General features: G+C 38.2%; 1 protein-coding gene across 2 annotated transcripts in view; it reads right to left on the minus strand.

Moving 5' to 3' along the window:
• Window positions 1-22549, minus strand: part of SVEP1 (sushi, von Willebrand factor type A, EGF and pentraxin domain containing 1) — a 167132-nt gene that overhangs the window by 44735 nt on the left and 99848 nt on the right. For both annotated transcript variants that reach the window (XM_001916149.5, XM_070251692.1), the window contains exons 19-33: window positions 21247-21408; window positions 20752-20843; window positions 19287-19383; window positions 17572-17685; window positions 16397-16510; window positions 15442-15643; window positions 12440-12597; window positions 11002-11203; window positions 8993-9168; window positions 5776-5900; window positions 4685-4808; window positions 3734-3904; window positions 2545-2718; window positions 1835-1954; window positions 147-323 (exon numbers count right to left, since the gene is read on the minus strand). In XM_001916149.5, coding sequence (XP_001916184.3) covers window positions 147-323; window positions 1835-1954; window positions 2545-2718; window positions 3734-3904; window positions 4685-4808; window positions 5776-5900; window positions 8993-9168; window positions 11002-11203; window positions 12440-12597; window positions 15442-15643; window positions 16397-16510; window positions 17572-17685; window positions 19287-19383; window positions 20752-20843; window positions 21247-21408 — 2208 coding nt within the window. The remainder of the gene's footprint in view (window positions 1-146; window positions 324-1834; window positions 1955-2544; window positions 2719-3733; window positions 3905-4684; window positions 4809-5775; window positions 5901-8992; window positions 9169-11001; window positions 11204-12439; window positions 12598-15441; window positions 15644-16396; window positions 16511-17571; window positions 17686-19286; window positions 19384-20751; window positions 20844-21246; window positions 21409-22549) is intronic.

The following is a 22549-nucleotide window of genomic DNA, read 5'->3' on the forward strand; positions in this document are numbered from 1 at the left end:
AGTTCTCGGTTTTCCTGTCATGTTTAAATATGAGCCTAATAGTTGGGCTTTAAATACAAAGAATATTGATACAACACTCGACATTTCTATACCTTAAATTCTAGGATGGCCAAACCCCACGAACATGGGGAATTTACTAAACACACCTTCACAATATGGCATCAGATGACTCCATTCTCCAGACTCTAAACATGTGATTTTGGTTTCTCCCATCAGCTGGTGTCCTTCTTCACATGAAAATGTGACTTCAGCACCCACTGTATAAATCTCACCAGAAGAGTGGCCGTTTTCTGGATTTCCTGGAGGCTTACATTTTACAGGTTCTTGAAAGAGAGAAATAGTTTTTGTGAGACAATAAATAGCTTTCACACAACCATGCAAGGTCTCACTACACTTAAGATACCAAGTTAAACCCTGAGGAAGAATCCTCTGAAGGGAGATGCATGAAGCGCAGCGACATGTTGGACAATTAGACAGGAACATATATATGTACCTTTCTTTCTTTATTATTATTTTTTTGTGTGTGAGGAAGATCGGCCCTGTGCTAACATCTGTTGCCAATCTCCCTCTTTTTTCTTTTGTTTTGTCCCCAAAGCCCCAGTACATAGTTGTATATTCTAGTCGTGGGTCCTTCTTAGTTGTCTGTGTGGGACGCCACCACAGCAGGGCCTGATGAGTGGTGCTAGGTTGGTGCTCAGGATCCAAACCGGTGAACCCTGGGACACTGAAGTGAAGCGTGCAAACTTAACCACTATACCACTGGGCCAGGCCCCAAGAAAATATATTTAATAGAGACTTAAACAACAATATTTTGAAACAGCAATGAGTAACAAAAATATACAAAATTTATCTGGCCAAAAAGGGAGTTGTTTATTGGGGAAGCAGTGGTGGTGCCAAGGCCTGGCTGAGAAGGGGTTCAGCCCCTTTTATTCCTCTGGACTTCACACCCACTTTTTAAGAGCAAATGACTTTCTTTCAACCTAATGTAAAGGCTGTACTAAAACACATTTAGGAGAAGTTCTTGGCCACTCGTTCCAAAAAGACTACAGATTAGAAGCCCTTCCTATGTGCACACTTGGGGTTGGCCACCCCTTCTAGAAAGGGAAATAAGTTCAAGGGAGATTTCCGGGTTAGAGTTGAACAAGAGGAGTCAATAAATACTTGAATTCTTAAAAAGGGAAGATACATTGATTCAATCTTTCTGAAGATCATTTTGGCTGCATAAGTCAAGGACTTTAAATGAAATACTCTCAAAAAGTAAATGCAATTATGACTTAATTTTGAGAATTCCTCTTTACTTTCTGTCTTATTGTTTTCTGATAGTTGCTTTCTCACAATAAATGTAGAAAGACGTTGATGGGTTGAGAGATGAGCCAGTATTATCAAAATTATCACAAAATACAGAGAGGTGGTAAGGCAAGATCTCAATTTTTTTTCAATGATATAATTCTGTGTGGCCGAGGCAGGGCAAAGATACTGACAGCAAAGATGTGATGAAGCATCTTCTTTGCTCTGACTGAGGCGCTAGAGGTCATTGATTATATTTCTAAATCCATGCTACTATTCTCGTACTGTGTAGACGTTTCTTCAGCATTCTTGTGATATAGTTGGCTCTCAGTTTTGCTTTTCCAGAAACTGGGAAGTTGGGTGAGGCATGATGCTAATTTAAAGCACCTTTAGCTGTTACTTACATGTCTTTTTAGAGAGAGTTTATCTTTTCCATCTCCCCTTTGAAGTTGAAAATATTGTATTATTTTTAAGTAACACATATTTGAAATATACACTTGAATAAAAATATTGAAATAGACTTCCCAGTTATACATATACAGGTTACCTGCACAGTTTTTCCCATCTCCTGTGTAGGGTGGGATACATGAGCAAACATAGGATCCATTTGTATTCAAGCAGGAAGCATGCTCGCTACAATCTGACCCAACAGCACATTCGTCAACATCTGAAAAGAAGGCAGTTTACACACAGTAAAGTTGATTGAGTTTTCCTATGTATCAAACATTTGTTTTTACTTTTAAATCATTACATATCATCTGATGTATAACTATATATAGTTATATACATTTTTATATATAACCATATAAATTGTTTTATAATATAGAGTTATATATATTTTATAGTTATATTTATTTTACGTATATATTTATATATAACAATATATATTTTTATAAACCTAATATTATATATAAATATATTTTTATAAAATTTATATATATTTTTATAAAATTTAAATATAACAGTCATAATCACATTGCAGATATACAATAAAATCTATTATTTCCACAGTTTATAGGTGGGTAAGTAGAAGAACTGAGATAGAGAAAGATACTCTTACTACTGAGTCTGATAAAAATTTAAAACATTTTTGGCACTTCTGTGGACAGCTGCTTTCTCACTATGGCTTGCCCAGAGCTCACTTGGATGAGATGAAGTTAACAAAGGAATGTCACAAGAGAGCCTCAGGAATTTGGGACGACTGTCTCCCATGGAGCTAGAATAAACACACACAGTATTTGCCAAGATTGATCTCACCAAGGCACGATGGTGAAATGCCATTCCAGCTCCCATTATCTGTACAGAACATCCTTGAATCACCCAACAAATAGTAGCCATTGTTGCACTGGTAGGTCACTGTGCTGCCAGCATGGAAGTCCTCAGCTGAATAAAAGCCATTCTCCAAAGGGGGTGGCACCCCACAGCTAATGCCTGTAATGTGACCAAGAAGAACACAACTGCATTAGGAGCAAAATGCTCAAAAGATATTTTGTTGAAACTAGCAGTTGAGTTAAGCATGAACTTTTCGCTGCACGCAAACATTAGATTGAAAGTGCTCTAGGGGTGGCAGCAGGCTATAGCCATATCTGTGCCCTGGGCATCTAGCATATTGTCTGGCTCATAGTAGGTATGCAATTCATTCATTTACAAAAAGTATTTATGGAGGTCCTGCTACCTGCCAGACACTCTCCTAGGTGCTGAGGTTACAGTAATGAACCAAACAGACAAAATTCCTGCCTTATGAAGCCTACTATCTAGTGGAAGTAGAGAGACAAGAAACAGATAAATGTATACAACATGTCAGGTGGGAACACATGCTATGGAGAAACTCCCCTCATCACCCTATCTACAATAGCAGTCTTGCTTCCACCCAGCCCTCTCACTTTGTTTTTCCCTACTCTGCTTTATTTTTCTTTATAGGCCTTACTTCTGGCCCTTGCTGTTAATATTTACTGTAAATAAATAATATTATATTTTCTTGTTATTTCCTGCCTTTCCTTCTACAGTGTAAACTCCATAAAAAGACAGACTATTTTTCCCATCTGCTGCATCTCCAGAACTTAGATCAGTGTCGAGCACATACTAGGTACTTTAAAAAATGTTGAATAAATGAATGAACGGATGCACCCAAGTCAAAAGATCTCTTCCTGTTTTTTCACACCAAGCAATGACCCATCTCCCTTTGGGCTTCAGCCCCTATGTCTGTTTTTCCTTCCCATCCTGTTCCTTGTGCCACCTGGCATACAATCACAGGTGAGGGTCTCTTTGGATCTTCATTGCCCACCTCTTTCGTGGTGCCCAACATAGTTCATTGCACAAAGGAAGTATTCAATGAATATTTACTACTATTAAGTATCTAGCTTTTATCTAGCATTCCTGAAAAGTGTTCTTATGATGCCAAAGTTTTTCAAGAGCTACTGAAATGCCTTCAACAACAGCAGCTCACGTTCACAGTGAGGGAGTGGTTGTGTCCACTGTCCTTGATTCAGACAGTACTGCACAGGGTTCCCGACCATCTGGAAGCCTGGATCACAGAATAGACTGATTTTGGAGCCTGGTTTTAAGTTTGCTGATGCAGTTCGGAGATGAGGTACCGATCCTTCTAAAGGTGGGCAATCTGAGGGCAAAGAACACAGGTACAGAGCTTGTCAGCAACATAGTGGTGGCTTCACCAGGTCAAGAGTTTCAACTCGTATGTTGTAGCAGCATGTGAGAGACACTGTACTGATCTTAAAACAGGGCAACACATAACCAGATCACTTGCAAGAAACCTTACTAGAAAAAACTATTTGAGTCAACAACCTTCTCTCTTTCAGCAGAAATCTGCTGAGTATTTTTTAAGGCAAAAAATAGTATTTTATGAATATTAATGAAATATTCTTGTAAGCTATCAAAAACCGTGAATTCTAGGACAGCTTTAGAGACTTGTTGAAATATATTGGATTTTATGAGGCAGTCTTGATCACTCAGGGTTGGATTATTCAGTGTGCGGGTTGTAATGTCCACTGTTGTTCTCCTTGTGCCACTTGCCCCTAGGTGGCTGCTAGAAAGTCCAGAGCTCAGAGAGTATCCCATCACAAAAAGGAGGCTAGGACTTTGGTGGACATTTAAAACCTTAACCATATCCCTCCTCTAATCTTATTTTCCTTATTTTACCTTTTTCCTAGTTTCCTCCACAATTAATTTGTACCCCATTATACAGAACGTACTTCAGTATTAAAAAAAAAAAAAACAAATCCTTTGGTTGAAGGCAGGGTCAAAATGAATTACTAGTTAAACATCACACTGATAGACACACACTATTTGGCCAATAGAGAATTTCAAATTGTGTCCTTTTGCCAGAAAACCCCAGAGTAGCTAAGAGATAGCAGAAGCTATGGAAGACGGAAACTCTAACCAGAACAGAATATGCTCTTGGAATCGATCTTCACTTTCCCCACAATTCCCGACAGGAAATCAGGCCAGGCTAACACATTTCCTTTATTAAGTTCCTCTGGGCATGAGGTAGCCAGCGATTTCACCTGAAATTTTAAAAACACATCTTTAGATAAACCTTACTTGTTTAGGGAAGACAGAGTTATTATATCTTAATTTAGTCCTATTGAAAACATTTGCAGATGGAGTGGGGCGTGGAGGGAAGTAGGGTTTTGCATGATATGATTTCAGGGGCAGCAGGAAAGTTGTCTTTCCTCTCTCCTCCACCTCCACCATTTACTTTCCCAAATATTTCATTCTTGCCAGAAATTCTGAAATTCTACGCGTACAATTTGTCTAAAGCTTTGCAGGTTGCTAAGGTATTGTACAGGTTCCCCTTCTCCACTCTCCTGTCTTCTATCTCTGATCTAGAGTTGAGGAAACTGAGGTTTGGACAAGTTCTGCCACTATAATAGTAAGAGAAGACATTTACCAAGACTTTACTATGTGCCAAAAAAATGCCATGATCGTACATGCAGTATTTTGTTCAATCCTGCCAAAACTCCTCTATGCAGTTCTGTTTGTTTATTCTTCATAGAAAAGAAAACTGAAGCTTAGAGAGATGGAGTAATATGCTCAAAATCATCACCATGAATTCATGGTAGAACTGAGATCTTAACTGAGGCTGTGGGACTCCAGACTGTCTACCTACGAGCTCATCTGTTACTCTCTGTACGATCTCGTGCCAGCCTAAATTTCTGCATCTTTAGTCAGAGGGATTTGCAGTATTATTCTCTGATTCTTTCCGGCTCCAAAATGACAAAATTTTATAAATTAGTCATGTCCAGTAAAATTTAAAAACAGCAGTAGGAAACTGAAAAGGAGATTCATTGAAAATTACTATAGATAACCTCTGCCTGATTTAGCCTATGACCATAACATCAAATGATATTGGTGGTAAATTCTGAAAACCCAGAGGTTGCAATAAGATAGAGCGTCATTAGGCTGTTCACATTTTCACTAGGTTTGTACCTTTGTATCTCATTACTGTCATACACTGAAAATGGAATTGACCTGCTGTGGAGACAGGACATAGTCCCAGAGGTTGAGCTGGCTTATGGAGCCCACAAAAGACTCAGCTGGGTTGAATCCCTCTCCTTTTTTGTCTTGTTCTTGCCCAAGAACTAATGCTCCACCACCTAAAGAGAGAAGGAGAGAAACAAGGAGGAAAACTGGCCTGATTGTCTGTTATTCCTAAAATGCTAACTAGATGAAAAAGCATAGCCAATATAAATGCATCAGGGAAAATTATGGAAAAGCTAAATTATCTATAGTTACTGTATGTTTTATCAATAAGGACAAACTCAATGTTTCATATCGCAACTTAAAAAATGGTTGGAGAGGATTTAAAATATTATTGGATTTATAAATATTTAACTATAAAACTACATATATATATATATATATATATACTATTTTATATAAAAAAATAGCTAAGTCCTATTTTGCCTACTTTCTTCCAGGAAATTACCCTCTATGACAGATCCCATATAGCTGCTCTTCATTTTTTTATTCTTAAGCCTACAATGCTCAAATTTCTATCACCAATTCTAAGGAAGCTTCCAAAGTTGCCAGTGGCCACCTAATTGCCAAATCCAATGGAAACTCTTCAATATTCACCTCTGGTGACTTCTCTGTGTCATATGTTTCCATCGATCATTTCATTCTATTAAGCTGTCCTTCCTTGTGTACTGGATGGTCTGTGCTTGCCCCTCAGAGCTCCTCCCACCCTTCTCCAACTGTACTTTGTACCCCCAAAGTTTGACACCTATGGACTGTACCGCCTGGATGCCTTGTTCCTTTGGTTTCTGTTTGTGCCTGGCTAACAGAAAGACCATCAGGAGGTAAGAAAGTAGGATAAGAGGGAAGTTTAATTTCCTAGATACCTTCCTGACAGGCAACAGACTTTCAGTGGTTGCTTTCTTCTATTTAATATCATTGCTCCTGCTGAGTGATTTCTCTCCATCATTATAGGTTTGCCTGAATTCTGGCAACAACTCCCATCCCTTGTCACTTCAGGCCCATCCCTGGTGGCTTTCCATTGTTGCTAGTCATGAGGTGTTTTACTATCATACTGTGGTTCTCTTAACCCTGCCCACGCCTTTGAAAATACTTCCTTCATTAAACTCTCTTTAGTTACCCCCTTGTGTGCCACCTGTTTCCTGCCAGGAGGCTGATGGATTCCACTTGGTTTCCATGACAGCATCCTCTCCTGGTTCTCCTTGAGCCTTTCTGCTCAGTCAGTCTCTCCTCTGCCTGCCTCTTAGATGCTGTTGTGCCTAGGATTCCACCCTGGCCTCTTCTCTTTTTCCTTCAACTAGTCTCCCCATCTGATCTCATTCACCTGCCAATCCACGTCTGTAGCATGATTTTCCAAACTACATCTTCTTCTTATAAAATTAATAATTAAAGATTAATACATGCACATGGAAGGAAATTTGAAAAAAAATAAAGTATAAAGAATTCCTTTCACCCAGAAATAATCACTGAACAGTTTTGTGTACTTCCTTGTAGGTTTCGTTTTAATTTTTATTATTTTTTTAGTATATGTGTATGTGTGTGTGAGAGAGATTTTAAAACACACAACTCAGGATCATACTATATATGATGTTTGGATCTTACTTTTCTTCTTGAATATGTTGTCATTTCATGAGTTTGAACAGCTATTTTATTTTATCATGAATGTACAACAATCCATAATTTATTTAATTAACTAACTAAACCACCACTTCTTATTGGATATTGGAGTTGTTTCCAAGTTTGGTACCAAAATAACACTGAGATAAATATACTGATGCATAACTATTTGTTCAGATCATTGGTTATTTCCTTTAGATTGATTCCTGGTAGTTGAATTGTCAGTTACATGCAAAGGGTTCCTCTAAGGCCCTTGATGAAAGTTTCTAAATTGTATCCCAGAAAGGCTGTATCAATTTTAGCACCTGCCAGCACTCTTCAAGAGTGTTCATTATGCTGAATCCTTGCCAAATCCTACCTTATCAATAAAAACAAATTTGCCAATTTAATATAAAGTGATATCCATCTTTGTTCTTAGCTGCATGTATTCCTGTAATTAGAATTCCAACAGAGACTTCAAACTCAATATGTCTAAAACCAAATACAGCATCTTTCCCCACTTCTAACCCCTACTCTGATAATTGTGCTTTCCCTAGAATTCCTATCTCAGCCAACAGACTCTTTAACAAATCTGATCGCCCAAACTAAAGCCAGTCATTCACTAAGATCTGTTGATTGGAGCTCTGCAAGATTTATGGACTCTAATTCATTCCTACTGCTGTGGGAAGACAACCATCGCCTTGGTGGCTGCTATTACATCTTCCTTGTTCTATTTTCCTATTCTTTTAACCTACTTTTCACTCCTCCATCAGAGTTTACTTTTTTTTTAAAAGATAGAAATGCTCTTTTTCTTACCGTAAACAAAATATATGTTCACTATGAAAATACCAGAAAGGAATAAAGAAGAAAATAAAAGCCACCTGCAATCCCAACGCCCAGAGAAGAGACAGCTGAAAACAAGAATACTCTAAATTAAACACAAAAAGGAACCACCACCCCATGTCACCTGAAAATGCCACTTCCTGCTGAAACACATCTAATGTTTCCTTATTTACTACAGGGAACTGGCAACCTTTCCTCCTCATATGACATATATCATAGAAGAGTCTAGATAGAGCAAGGTTATTGCCAGGCATAATGCTGAGAACCTGGGTTGCCTAATACTTTTGCATTCCTTGTAACTAAAACTCTCTGAATACTTTTTAAAAAGTATTTTTAGAAGGGAGTTTGAGTTCTACTGGGAAAAGCGCATAAAAAACGGATAGCCATACATAGTGCTCCAGCTTGTATACTGGATATACTTGTAAACTGTGTACACTAATCAGAAAACAAAACCTACAGCCTAAAACAAAACACATGAGTGATTAATCTCCTTGGAAGGCCATTTAGTAACCACGCATTGTTAGTTCAACATGCTTCTTAGTATTCTCAGTACAGATCCCCAAAGGCATTTCTTGTACAGAGAGTCACACAGCTCACCTAGGAAAAAGTTTCTAGTAATTCACAGTCCAGATAATCAGGAGGTAGTAAAGAGAGAGATAACTATTGATCTCTATCTAAAACTGAAGACAACAAAGCTAGCAGGCTTGATTTTCATCTAAGCACCATGACCTCTAGCATCTAATAGAATTATATTTCTTTTGCTAAAGCATACCAGGTATGGCCGAACCAACAGAAAGGCCCACACCGCCGTCAGATAATTTCCCATCGATATAGACTTTCCAGGCTCCATCAGCACTTGTCCAAGTGATTGCAATATGATGCCAGCTTCCATCATTCACGGCTGGACAGTCTGTTATCTTTTCCTTGCCATTCACGTAAAGAACCCAGCTGTGGAAAGATTCAAGGGGATATAGTCATCAGTCACATGTTGTAATCCCATCTGTGGGGCATATTACTATTTGTCTTCTTTTCCTGTTTTTGTGGGAAAATCACTTTGTGTAAACACATTACTTTTTTTCTCCATTTGGTCATATTTCATAGAAGCATATTTAATTTTCTAATGAAACTTTATTGCAGCTCATTGAAAATTGGTCTGTGTTTCTTAAACACTGGGGGGGGTGGGTAGGAAAAAGTCTTAGGATGAGCCTAGAGAAGACAGTCCAATTTGAGATAATTCACTAACTGCTTACTTTGGAAAGAGTGAGTCAAGAATGGAAGGAATGAGAGTTGTGCAAATGTCAGACTGGTTTTCTTCCTCTAGAATGCATGTTCCTAAGACCAGGAACAATCTCCAGAAGTCTCACAGAAAGTAAGTCTGTCTCTCGGTTGCCAAAGCTGTCACAAGACAGAGGAAGCATGTCAATCCAAAGAAAAGAATAATTGGAACTAAACAAAGGTGGCCAACCACAAGAGGGTTCCAACAACCATGTCACTTAGGGAAATGTCAAAGATAATAAACAGTTTAAAGGGAACTATCTTCAGAAGCAAATGGAGAAAAAGAATAGGGAAAATTGATAAGGAAGATAAGAATTCATTGAATTCCTTTCCCAGCATCTTCTCAGCCTCTATTTGAAGATATTTATGAAAAAAAATTCTTTTTTTATAATATTGTTTCCCCTCTGCATTTCCCTATTTTCCTCCCCCTATTCAAGCAGGCAACAGGTTCTCTCTTTATATATATTTTGCCTCAGTATAGGTTTTTGCAAATGTCTTGGATTTTATATCTGAAAGTTTGAGGCCACTAGGAAGATGTTTTGAGGATGGGGAGATCTCCACCAGAATAGTGAGAGTCCCAGGGACTGAGGAGAGGGAAGAGAGCAAAATGGGTCTCTGAGGCCTGTAACCCGCTCAGTAGCAGATTTGGGCAAATTTGAGAGGAAAAGGCCATGTGGTGCACCACAGAATCTATCTAGATTGAAGGCATAAACCCTCAGGCTTGCCAAGGATTCCGCAGGCGGCAAAGAGCAGTGGTTCCGAAGGGACCACAGAGGCTGAGCAGCGGACAGCTCAGGGATAAGCAATGGGACAGATGACCAACGATGGAAGTCCTGTCTAAGTCTGTGGATCTTTAGCAAAACTCTGTGGTTTGTAGGTAATTTGAGAGAATCTAAGGCAGGAAAAGCACTCAGTAGTGAAAGAAAACAGAGAAACAACTGAGATTGACTCCTCTGACAGCCCAGAGGGATGGGGCCCTGTAGTTGGAATTAATTGAGCTAAAAAGAAATAAAGAAATGTCGTCCTGCACACCTAGGTTTGTAGACTGATTCTTATTCAATACATGTGTCTCCCACGTGTCAATGAAATCCTTTGACCCTGGAGGCCCTGAGATGCAAAAGAAGGAGCACCAGTCTTCAGAGTCAGAGTTTGAGACTTAGTTCTGCCACTCCTAGAGTGTGAGATTTTGGGCAAATCATTTAGTTTTCTTTTTTAGAAACTTTGTTTTACTATATGTAAAATGGGCACTAGTTCCTCAGGTGATTGTGAAAATCAAATGAAGTACTTAGAAAATACTAGTACTTAGTAAAATACCAAGAAAATTACTTAATAAACAGCAAAACACAATACATGCATAAGGTATTATCACTAAAACTAGGCCTTCTCAGAAAACATGTCATGATGCCCTATTTGATTATTGTCACCCTGCTGTCCTGCTGGAGCACCTGATTCCCCTGCTCTCCCACCCCCACCCCCAATGTCAACTCTAATGTGGTGCCTGCTTACCCATTATAATCAGTCAGGAGGAAGGTATTGTCGCTGCCCTTCTCAAGTGCATAGGAGATTGGTGTTCCATAGTTGGTGGTGTCAGAGGATTTCATCCAGAATGTGCAGGTCACAGCACGGAGAGATGGAAGCACACCATCTAGCATGACGTAACCATAGATACCAGAAACTTCAAAATCCAGGTTAAAACCCGTAGACTGTTCTGCAACGAATAAGAAAAGTGTGCAGACCATGGCACTTGTGAGGCATTTTTCAACGGTCTAAGGTAAGCAGCAGGTAAGCAGTACTATTCTCAAAGAAGCTCATTTCAGGAAATATGAGGATCTGAGGACCAGTCTAAAAATTAAATACATATTATGTACAAAGTATATAATACATTCTTCTAAATAAAATAATCAATGAGTATCTAAGATAGGAAAAGTACTTGGTAGTGAAACGAAGCAGAGAAACATGGAGTAGCTGGAGGGAGAGGTGGGACTGGGAAGTTATTAAGGATGGGAGACTCTAAAGAAAATCTGTTTGCTGATGGAATGACTCAGCAGAGCAGAGAAACTGATGTTGCAGGAGAGAAGGAGGAGTAACTGCAAGGGCAACATTCCATCCCTACTCAGGTCTCTGGCTCTTCCCTATTTCAGGAGCAATTCAGCTCTGCCCCAATTCTGCATACCCCACTGAATTAAAAAAAACCTCTACAGCTTAACTAAGACTCCAGCACCCTGAGAAAGCAGGTTAACAATGATTCTCACACATGCCCATGAACTCTGACCTTCTAAACCAAGTGGCTTTTCAAGGGTCCTTTCTAAACATGGAGAAGCCAGCCCTGCTGGTTTAGAGGTTAAGATTCAGCACTCTCGCTGCTGTGGCATGAGTTTGTTTCCCGGTCAGGCAACCACACCACCCGTCTGTTGGCTGTCATACAGTGGTGGCTGCAAGTTGCTGTGATGCTGAAAGCTATGCCACTGGCATTTCAAATGTCAACAGGGTCATCCACAGTAGACAGGTTTCAGTGGAGCTTCCAGACTAAGACAGACTAGAAGAAGGATCTGGCCACTTACTTCCAAAAAAAAAAAAAAAACTGGCCACAAAAACCCTACAAATAGCAGCAGAGCATTGTCTGATAGAGCGCTGAAAAGTGAAAGGATGGTGCAAAAGGACCAGGTGGGGTTCCGCTCTGCTGTCCACAGGGTCCCTAGGAGTTCTGCTAAATTCAATTTTCTCCATTTCCCCCTTATATCTCTAAGCTTCAATTTCCTTACTTGCGCTCTTGGGGATATTAAAAATATCACCTAATCTATTGAATGGCTGTCAAGATTAAATAAGCAAAAAAGCTTGGCACAGTTTCTGGTATGTGGGTAGTCTTTGGGGCAGGTAAAAATGGACATTGCTATTATCACACTAGTTTAAATATGGTTATTAATACCATTGAGATCATATATACCTGTTTCACATCTGCTGCCTGAAAATCCTGGCCGACATTTACAACTGTATGAGTTTAACTCATCCACACAGGTGGCCTGATTTCTACACGGGTTAGACTGACATTCGTTGATGTTCAGTTCACAGCGTGGCCCTGTGAAGCCTGCTGCACACTGGCACCTGGAAGAATGCAGAATGTTGTAACAATTAGAACGGTTGAAGAAAGGCATCAGAAGAAGTTGCCCATTTATGAAAACGTTGTCTCAAAAGACTTTGAAAATGGAAATGCTGAAACATATTTTCCACAAGGAAACAGTGCTTTAGCTGTTAGTTACTTATTTTAGTTCATCTAATATTAAACTTATTTAAGACAACATATATTAGAAATGCTGTAGTAGCAAAAATAGAGTAGAAAGTAGTTCTGGTCAAGGTAAAGTATTATTCACACATTGGGAATGTCTCTCCCCAGAGAAGTCCTGGGAAAAAATATAAAAAGTTCACATGCTGTTTTAAAGGCTTTATATATATTAATCCAATCTTTATAACAATGAAGTAATACTATTATTCTTCCCATTTTACAGATGAGTAAACTGTGACTAAGAGAGATTAAGTAATTTGCTTAAGACCTCTTGTTACTAAGTGGTGGGGTAGGATTTTGAACCCAACCTCGCACCTTGTTCTTAATCAGTATGCCATACAGTCTCTGTGGTATGCAACAAACAATTTATACCCATAAGGATGGAAAATATATCTGATAATGTCAAATGTGACAAGGGTGTTGCAAATAGGAAATCTTATATAGTGAGTAGAGCTACAATTTGGCCATGTCAAGGGACGTTGAGGATTTTGCATTCCCAGACCCTGTATATCCATTTCTTGTTATGTACTCTAGGAGATCACTGCACAGGTGCACAAGGACAATGTAGCAAATCTTCACAACAGCAACATTCTACATGTTTATGGAGAGGAGAATGGGAAAATAAACCACGGTATAATCAAGCAATGGAATACTAATCAGCAGTTGAAATGAATAAACTAGAGCCAAATGTATCAACCTTGGTAACACATAATGTTGAGTGGGAAAAAAGCAAATTGCAAAGGATATATATAGTATGATACTCCTTATGTAACGTGTAAAACTATACTATATACTGTTTATGGAATCATGCATGCAGTAAAACATAAATCCGGAATGAGAAAACTATGTGCCAACTTCAGGATAGTGGTTGCCACTGAGGAAGAATGTGTGTGTGTGTGTGTGCACGCGCGCGTGTGTGAGGGAATCCAAATCTATCTTTAGAACTTATTTCTTTGAAACAAATGATGTGAATCAAATATGGCAAAATGCTAAGTTTGATAATAACAGCGATGAGTACATGACTTTTATTAGTCTTTTCAATTTTCTGCATGTCTGAAATATCTTTTTAGTTAAAAACGACCTGTCCAATAAATGGCAGCTAATATAGTTACCAGCACGTTTATATGAGAACCTCTTTGATGCTGGCCTAAAAGTGACTAATAGGAATAAATGGTGCTTTGGTTTAAAAGAAAATCTCATTTGGAATTGGAGGGGATCTTTACTGAGTTCTCTGAGTTTGATGGTAAATCTCTTGTGGCTAGAATTTCGATCATCTTTATCCTCCCATGTTCATTATAGCACTCCAATATCTTTGTCTACGAAACAGTTCACTTTGGTGACAACTTACATTCCTTTTGAATAAGGGGAGTTTACCTTCATCTTTCTACGAGTTAGGATTTAGAGAAATTTGGTATTCATCAATTATTTTGGGAACTCTTGTTATTCATCTGGACACTTCTCATTGCCCATGGTTGGGTGCTATATGCTAGAATATGTAAAGAGCCTATGACACAATGATGCTATACTGATAAGACCTCATTTCCTATATTGAGGGTGAAAGTCTTGTTGGAGAACGGTCATGGAAGGGGGCTGAACCAGAAGGAGGCTGGGAAGTATTGCAACTGGGGTAGACTTTTTTTCTTTTAACTTTTGTAGATTTATTGAGCCAATAGCATATTGAGGATAATAAAGTTTGCTAAGATGTTTCAGGCAAGACCAGTCTGTCTTCTCCAATGCAGGAGCCACAGATCCTACAGGGAGAAGGGGATGGGATAGGGCAGGCTTGACACTGATGACAGAGACTGTTGGTTTTCAAATCATATCCTACTGGCACGCTAAGAGCTGCCTTCTGAAAGCAAAGTCTTTCTCCCACCAAACACTACTGTTTTCAACCACAAAAACTTAGCTTTTATTATTTTGTTTACACTCATGTTAGATTTCTTTTGACGCAAACCAAACTAAACTAAAAAAAAAAAAAAAAGTTTGAAAATTGGGGCTGGCCCCGTGGCCGAGTGGTTAAGTCTTGTGCGCTCCGCTGCAGGCGGCCCAGTGTTTCGTTGGTTCGAATCCTGGGCGCGGACATGGCACTGCTCATCAAGCCACGCTGAGGCAGCGTCCCACATGCTACAACTAGGGGGACCCACAACGAAGAATATGCAACTGTGTACTGGGGGGCTTTGGGGAGAAAAAGGAAAAAATTAAATCTTTAAAAAAAAAAAGTTTGAAAATTATGAACCCAGAATGTAGATTGGTACTATGAAAGTACGACTGCACAATTCCTTTTGATTTTAGCTAGTGAGAAAACTTCAGCTAGAATATAAGACATTTAAAAATATGAGTTTTGTCTAGTGCTTCTGCGTAATTGTATTTCCTATCATCTTTCATGACTTCCCAAAGACACAACAGTGGTTCCCAAACTTGGCTGCGCTTCAGAATCATTGGGGAACTTGAAATATACAGCTTGCCTATTTCAAAATTACAGACTCTACCCCAGACTTAGCGAATCAGAATCCCAGGTGGTGGGGAGATTCTACTGTAGCCTATCCTTGGGACAGCATTTGGGAATGACTGACTTGGGACTCAAAATAATATACCACAAAGACTGCAGGATGACTAAATAGTTAAGAAAATAAAAATAGCATAAAGAACCAGGCTTAGTCTTTTACCTGAAGCTATTGGCACCATCTTTACAGGTAGCTCCATTTCTACATGGTTGACTGAGACACTCATCCACGTTTTTTTCACACCGGGTACCCAAAAATCCAGGTGGGCATTTGCACAAGAATCCCCCAACCTGGTCTTCACAGACTGCATTATTTAAGCATGGACTTGACTGGCATTCATTGACTTCTGTTTCACAGTGCAGGCCTGCGGATGGTGAGGAAGAGCAAGAGTCCAAATGTTAACCCCTTGGGAAAACTGTGATCAAAGTGCTGACTTCTTGGAGGATGCTGCTTCTAAAGGACTGGAGTGGAGGCTGCAGAGCCACTGGCCTATCAAACTGGTTTAAGATCCATCCTGTAACGAGTGCTGGCTTTTGCAAGTCATTTTAGGACTCTGCATTTTTGATAATCTGCTCTTTTTATCTCACCTCTTGGTAACGGACATCTAGTTGAGATAATGTTAAAAAATAAAACTAGTAAATTTAGCTCAAAGTTTTCCAGTTTCTTCAACCTTGCCTCTTTTCTTCACTGGCCATTTTCTTTCTTGGATTTCCTCCTTATCAATTAAGTACACTTTTTTTTAAGCCATATTATTTTGCATCCACTTGCAATAAGATCTTACATGATTTATATCCCAGGCCATTCTTGAATGTTTGTCTTATCATATAAGCTCTTGTTTTCTCTCTCTTTCTTTTTCTGTCTGTCTCTCTCTCTCCACACACACACACAAACATATTATTTTTTTGAACTGTTTGAGAGTACACTGCAGACCTAATGCCCTTTCACTCCTAAATACTTCAGTGTGAATTTCTTTAAAAATAAGGACTTTCTCTTATTTAATTGTGGCATAGTTATAGAATCAGAAATTAGTGTTAACATACATAATGTTAGTAAATGTAATGATTTGTAGTGCTTTACAAAACTTTAAGAAAATGTAGGAAGAATGGAAACCTCTTACCTGCATATCCTTTCACACAGGTGCAGCGATAGCCCGCCAGGCCATCGATGCAGGTTCCTTTATTTAAACAAGGACTGGAGCTACACTCATTTATATTTTCTTCACATAGTTGACCTACAAAGAATCACAGACTATTTGAGCTGGAGAAAACCTGAAAGGAATCTCAGACTAATAGTTTTCAGGCAAGTTGTTCAGTGTAAGAGCAGAACAACTGGAAACCATGGCTAACGTGTTTGTGAAAAATTTTTTTTTGCCAAATATATTGAAATAAAATGTTTTCTTCCATTCTTCGAACTGCAAAAATTGTCTAGCAAGCAATCTGACATTTTCAGCATGCAGTTGAAAGTGACAACCACGAATATTTAACCATTTTTTTAATTAAGAAAAGTGTGATTTTGTCTAAAAAATTTTATCATATTGTCTGCGAGCTTGTTCTCCCTTTTGTTTAATTTATTCTTTAAGTCTTTAAATATGACTTATTTATCTACTAGTTGAAGATCTGTACCCTTAAACAACATATTCCCACTACCCCTACCCTCCAGCCTCTGGTATCCACCATTCTACTCCCTGTTTCTATGAGTTTGGAGTTTTTAGGTTTCACATATAAATGAGATCGTACAGTAGATGTCTTTCTGTGTCTGACTTACCTCTCACTTACCATAACCCCTCAAGTTTCATACATGTTGTTGCGAATGGTAGGATTTCCTTCTTTGTTATGGCAGAATAATATTGCATTATATGTATGTATGTGTATACATATCATATTTTATTTATCTATTAACTCTTTGATGTACACTTAGGTTGTTTATTTTGACTAATGTAAATAATGCTGCAATGAACAAGAGGGGTGCACACGTCCTTTCTAGTCCGTGTTTTCATTTGCTTTGGATAAATACCCAGCAGTGGAATTGCTGGATAATATGGTAGTTCTATTTTTAATTTTTTAAGGAACCTCCATACTATTTTCCATACTGGCTGTGTCAATTTACATTCCCACCAACAGTGCACAAGGTTTCCCTTTTCTCCATGCCCTTGCCAACACTGTTTTCTCTTGTCTTTTTGAGAATAGCCATTTTAATAGGTGTGAGGTGATATCTCATGGTGTTTTTGATTTTCAGTAATGAAATATGAATGATCCCAAGGTTTCTATTATACGAACAAGAAACTCCCCTTACCTGTGTAACCCGATGGGCATTCACAAACGAATTCCCCAACTCCATCTTTACAAATTCCACTGTTCAGGCACGGCAGTGAGCTGCATTCATCAATGTCTATCTCACACTTTAAGCCTAAAAGGCAAACCAAACACTGAGGAACAACCAAAGAGAAGGATTCACAGCAACAGAACAGTAATCATTTACAGGTAATTATCCCAATAATCTGAATTTACAGGGAGTGGTGGTGGTGAAGGAAAGGGCAATATTTGTTAAGCACCACCATCCAGTTAAATATTTAAAGAATGTACTGCCTCTTTCTAAACAGATTTAAGATTTCCTTACAAGGATACATAAAAGATAGCAAAGGATCCCAAGTTAGAAGCAGGGGGAGAAAGGGAAACCCAGAAGCATAAAATGGAGCCAGAAATTAGTTTAATTTCAAAGTGATAAATATAAAGTCATATATATTTGCTCCCAGGGCCATTTGGCTGAGGGGTGGGGTGGGGCTAAAGCGTGCCAGAGCTCAGCTCATACACCAGGTGTCCTAGAATGGGGCTGCGTCTTCCCACAGGGTGCACACAGACTATCTAGGGGCCAGCTCCGCCGGAAACCCACATTCTTCGTCTATACCGCGGGGTCTCAAATGCGGCCTCTGGGCCAACAGCATCAGCCATCACCTGGGAACGCGAGAGAAACGCAAATTCTCAGACCTTCCCTAGAGCTCCTACTGAATCAGAAATTCTGGGGTTGTGGTCCAGCAATCTCTGTTTTAAGAAGCCCTCCAGGTGATCTTCATGCATATCAAAATTTGAGAACCATTATCCTTTATTAAGCTCTTTCTCGACCACCACTCGTTTATAAAATTTTAGGACAACATCCATTATTTCTTATGAAATGTCAGGACAAAAATTTTTATAAAAATTGAAACACATAGACACACACATGAGCAAGCTGAAATAAGTAGAATGCTAGTATTCTTGAGAGTCCTGGCTATGTTTTGTTTTCCAACTGTCCTTTTGCTTATTTTGTGATGAATTCTTTTATTCAAATACCATTTTTTCTCATTAAAAACATTTTCTGTTGGTTGCACAAAATTCGAAAAAAATGCAGAAGCAGCCTTTCTAGAAGAAAACAGGGAATTATTTTTAATAAATTGCAATTTTAAGATAGAGTTCACTTCTCAGAAATTATATCTCTGGACTGAACTGGAATGTAAACCGAATTGCAAGAAAACATAAATTCTTACATAATTCCTACATAATCAAGTCCAAAGCCATATTGTTTTTCTAAGCAAAGCTTCCAGAAAACAAAGCAACAAATCATAGCTATTCACATAGCCATTCCACTAAGTGCGAAGCAAATGAGAGACACTGGTGTTTGTTCAAAAATGTTTATGCTGGACAATCTGTTCTATGTTAAGTGTCATGCATTTAATTTGTGTTAGAACGAAACCCCAGACACGGCCTCCGGAAGTGTATTCCAATTTAAACTGTGAATTACGATGTGACTTTTTCATAGAGAAAATGATCATTTTTCTTTCAAAATATGCAAAGAGAATTGTCATTTGTAAGATATGTATACTTTTTTCACCTATTGGTTTATCTTGTTCAACCAATTTTGTGTGCCTTGATACAGTCTAATGTCTCTTACAGGGTTTATTCCAAAACTTGATAGTGCAAGTCACAATGATTTCTTATGAAAAATACATTAAAATTTGCCTTCCTCCTCGTTACCTGTATATCCACGTGGACAGAGACAAACGTAACCACGCCCCAGTTGTTGGCAGGTTCCACTATTGTGGCAGGGGTTTAAGAAACATTCATGGAAAACCTACCAGTGGCAGAAAAGAAATTGATCAGAGACAAAACACTCTATTCATTTCAAAGCAATCCTGACTAGGGAGTTCGGAGATCTGCAATAGTAGACAGCTGGTTCCTGTTTCCTTGAGTTGGCTGGACTGCTGCCTGCATGACGTTGGTGTCTGCCATATATGGGCACAAATGATATATATTATTCTTGAGTGGTGTTCTGGTAAACCCAAGCAGTGTTTCTAATGCTGACTGCATGGCAGACTCCATTTGAGATATTTTTAAAGTATACTAAGGACAGGGCCCCAACTCAGACCAACTGGGGAGTTGGATCTGTGCATCATTTCTAAAAGTTGGCCAGCGGATTCTAATCATTCTTCAGGGTTGATAGTCACTGCTATAGAGGTTCTTACAAATTTCTGTGTCCACTAGGCTCAGTTTCAAATATGCCTTACGAAGCTCTTACAAGTTAGTATCTTTGGACGAGGCTGTAGGAAGTTGAAATAAGACATATAACCTCATTATCCTTCTTAAAAATACTTAAAGCCAAGGAATTTATCATGATATTGCACAAGGTGAATTCAGAGTAATGACTGAATCTACCAAAATAATTGGTCTTTACTAGTCTTTAAAAAAAAGGAAAACAATTATTTGAGCTATGTTCATGAGTTATGTCTCTTAATTTTTTTAAACTCACACCTTATTCCAATAAATGATTTTTTTCCTGGCAAAAAAATTTAAATAAGGGCCTGGTCCCATGGCCAAGTGGTTAAAGTTCTGCATGTTCTGCTTCAGTGGCCTGGGTTCATGGGCTCCAATCCTGGGTTCTGATCCCAGGTGCAGACCTACTCCACTCACCAGCCATGCTGTGGCGATGTCCCATATACAAAAAGTAGAGGAAGATTGGCACAGACGTTAGCTCAGGGCTAATCTTCTTCAAGCAAAAAAAGAGGAAGATTAGCAATGGATGTTAGCTCAAGGGGAATCTTCCTCAGCAAAAAGTAAAAATAAAAATAAATTAAATACTTTTCATGAAAGTTGAGTAACTCTTCCTGCCAATCAGGAAAGGCATTTGGCTAAACCAAATGCCCTTATTCAAATAATGGGTATGCTTATTATTATTATTAGTGAATCAAAAGGCTCCCCACATCTACACATTTTCTATGCCAGACATTCCTGGGAAAAACTCCCATTTTTGGTACTTTGAACTCCTAATGCTACATTTTTTGAAAGTTCTTATCACAAGTAAATACAATTATTCATTGATAATATTCATGAGTCTTGATTACTTAACTGCTCTGGTAGTTTTCCTCTGTGTGACATGCATAATGACAAATTGTCTTCCAAATATTCCACTAGATAAAATTTTATACTTAGAAAATGGACTTGCCTGACTGCTGACTTCATACTTCTTTTTGATATTCCCAGTAGAAGCAAGTGGCACTATACTTTCCTCTGCTGCTGAGAAAGTTGAACTAAAACCTAATAAAATTAATAGGGAAACATTAGAAAAATATATTAGTGTGGTAGATATTGCCAATAGCAGACCCTATCTAAATACTATGGTCAAGATTCTGGTTCACAGAGTGGGTAAAGCCACATATATTTTGTTTTAGTAATACTAAAAAAAGAAAGCATAGAGATGGATGGGAAATGTCTTTAAATCCTAGACTCTTAGAAAGAAAATTGGAAGTTATCAAGTTCAGCATTCCCAAAACAAAAATCTTTGAGACATTGTCATCAAAAAAGGCGTCAAAAGGACAATTTAACAAGTCTAGACACTCAAATCCACTGAAAACAGTAATATTCAGAATTGAAGCTACCACAGAGATAAGCAAAAGTCTCCAACTTGGGATTATGTAAGAAATGAAGTGTAACATCTTACTGGAACAATCTGTGATGGATCTGGCACCAGTGATGGTTGTAGTTCCATAAAAGGGACATGATAAGCAGAAGGATTTCCCTGGATTGGGTTGGTAGTAGTCTTGAGGACAAGGATAACAGGGCATTAACCCAGAACGAGAAAATTCTCCCACTGGACAAGGTACTGCAAAGGTAAACACAAATCATTTGTGCATATGAAGCAACATACTCTACATTTACAAGAAAAGCATTAACCTTTGGTTGTAAGAAAGCTACTGAATTGCTAATATATTCTCTTGCACATATTTAATACCTATACCATTTTATCACCCAGACAAAAATGGTGTTATTTCCTTCCTGTCTTTAACAACATACATTAACTCAATAAAAATGAGAATTGCCCATATAACATTGTATTCTTCTTTTTCCACTTAACATTGTATCATAAGGATTTCCCAAATTACTCTCCAAATTGTTAAATAATATTGTTTTTAATAAATAAAATATATATTAACTTCCCACTGACAGAACATAATCGATCTTACATTTCCTCCACTATTGGACATTTAGGTCATTTCCATTTGTTTGTTATTATAAATTATGCTGACATGAAATTTTCTACATAAACCTGTGTAAATTAGCACTTATTATTTCCTTGGGATAACAGCTGAATTTTAGTAGTTGAATAGTTAGATCTAAAGACAGGAAAAATTTGAGGCCATTAATACATAATGCCAAATCATTAAAAGAAATAAAAGTTCTGATTTACAGTCCTATCAGCAGTATATGAAATTGCTCTTCTTACTGCATACTCATCAGCATTGATAATGATTATTTAAATGTTTTTCAATTTGAAGGTGAAAATAGAATTGCACTAGTTTTTAAATTTGCATTTTAATGATAAACAAAGTTGCTTTTTTTTCATGTCTATCAGAAATTTTTATTTCTCCTGTATTTGTCTATTACTTATTGGGCAGGTTCTTTCTTTTTACTTTTAAACCATTTAATGTCATTTTGTGTGAGACATGCTTTTTGTAAACAACACCCAGTTGAACATTGTCATTTAACCTAATCTGAAGGTGTCTTGCCAATAATTGATGGAATATTAACCAAATAAGAAAATAGCTTCAAACTTAACATAAGCCAGGATCTTCTTCAACGAATTTTGGTTGTATTTGGTAGAGGGACATTGGGGTAGACAACCTATGACTAACTCCTTGGGCTGGGGTTTTAGATTGTGACCTAAAGATGAATTCAGGTGGAGTGTACTCTTTCCTTGTGTGAACTGGTGTCATCTGTGTGAGCCCTGAAGCTATTATAAATTG

Source organism: Equus caballus, chromosome 25 (genome assembly GCF_041296265.1).
Source record: "Equus caballus isolate H_3958 breed thoroughbred chromosome 25, TB-T2T, whole genome shotgun sequence".
Taxonomy (NCBI): domain Eukaryota; kingdom Metazoa; phylum Chordata; class Mammalia; order Perissodactyla; family Equidae; genus Equus; species Equus caballus.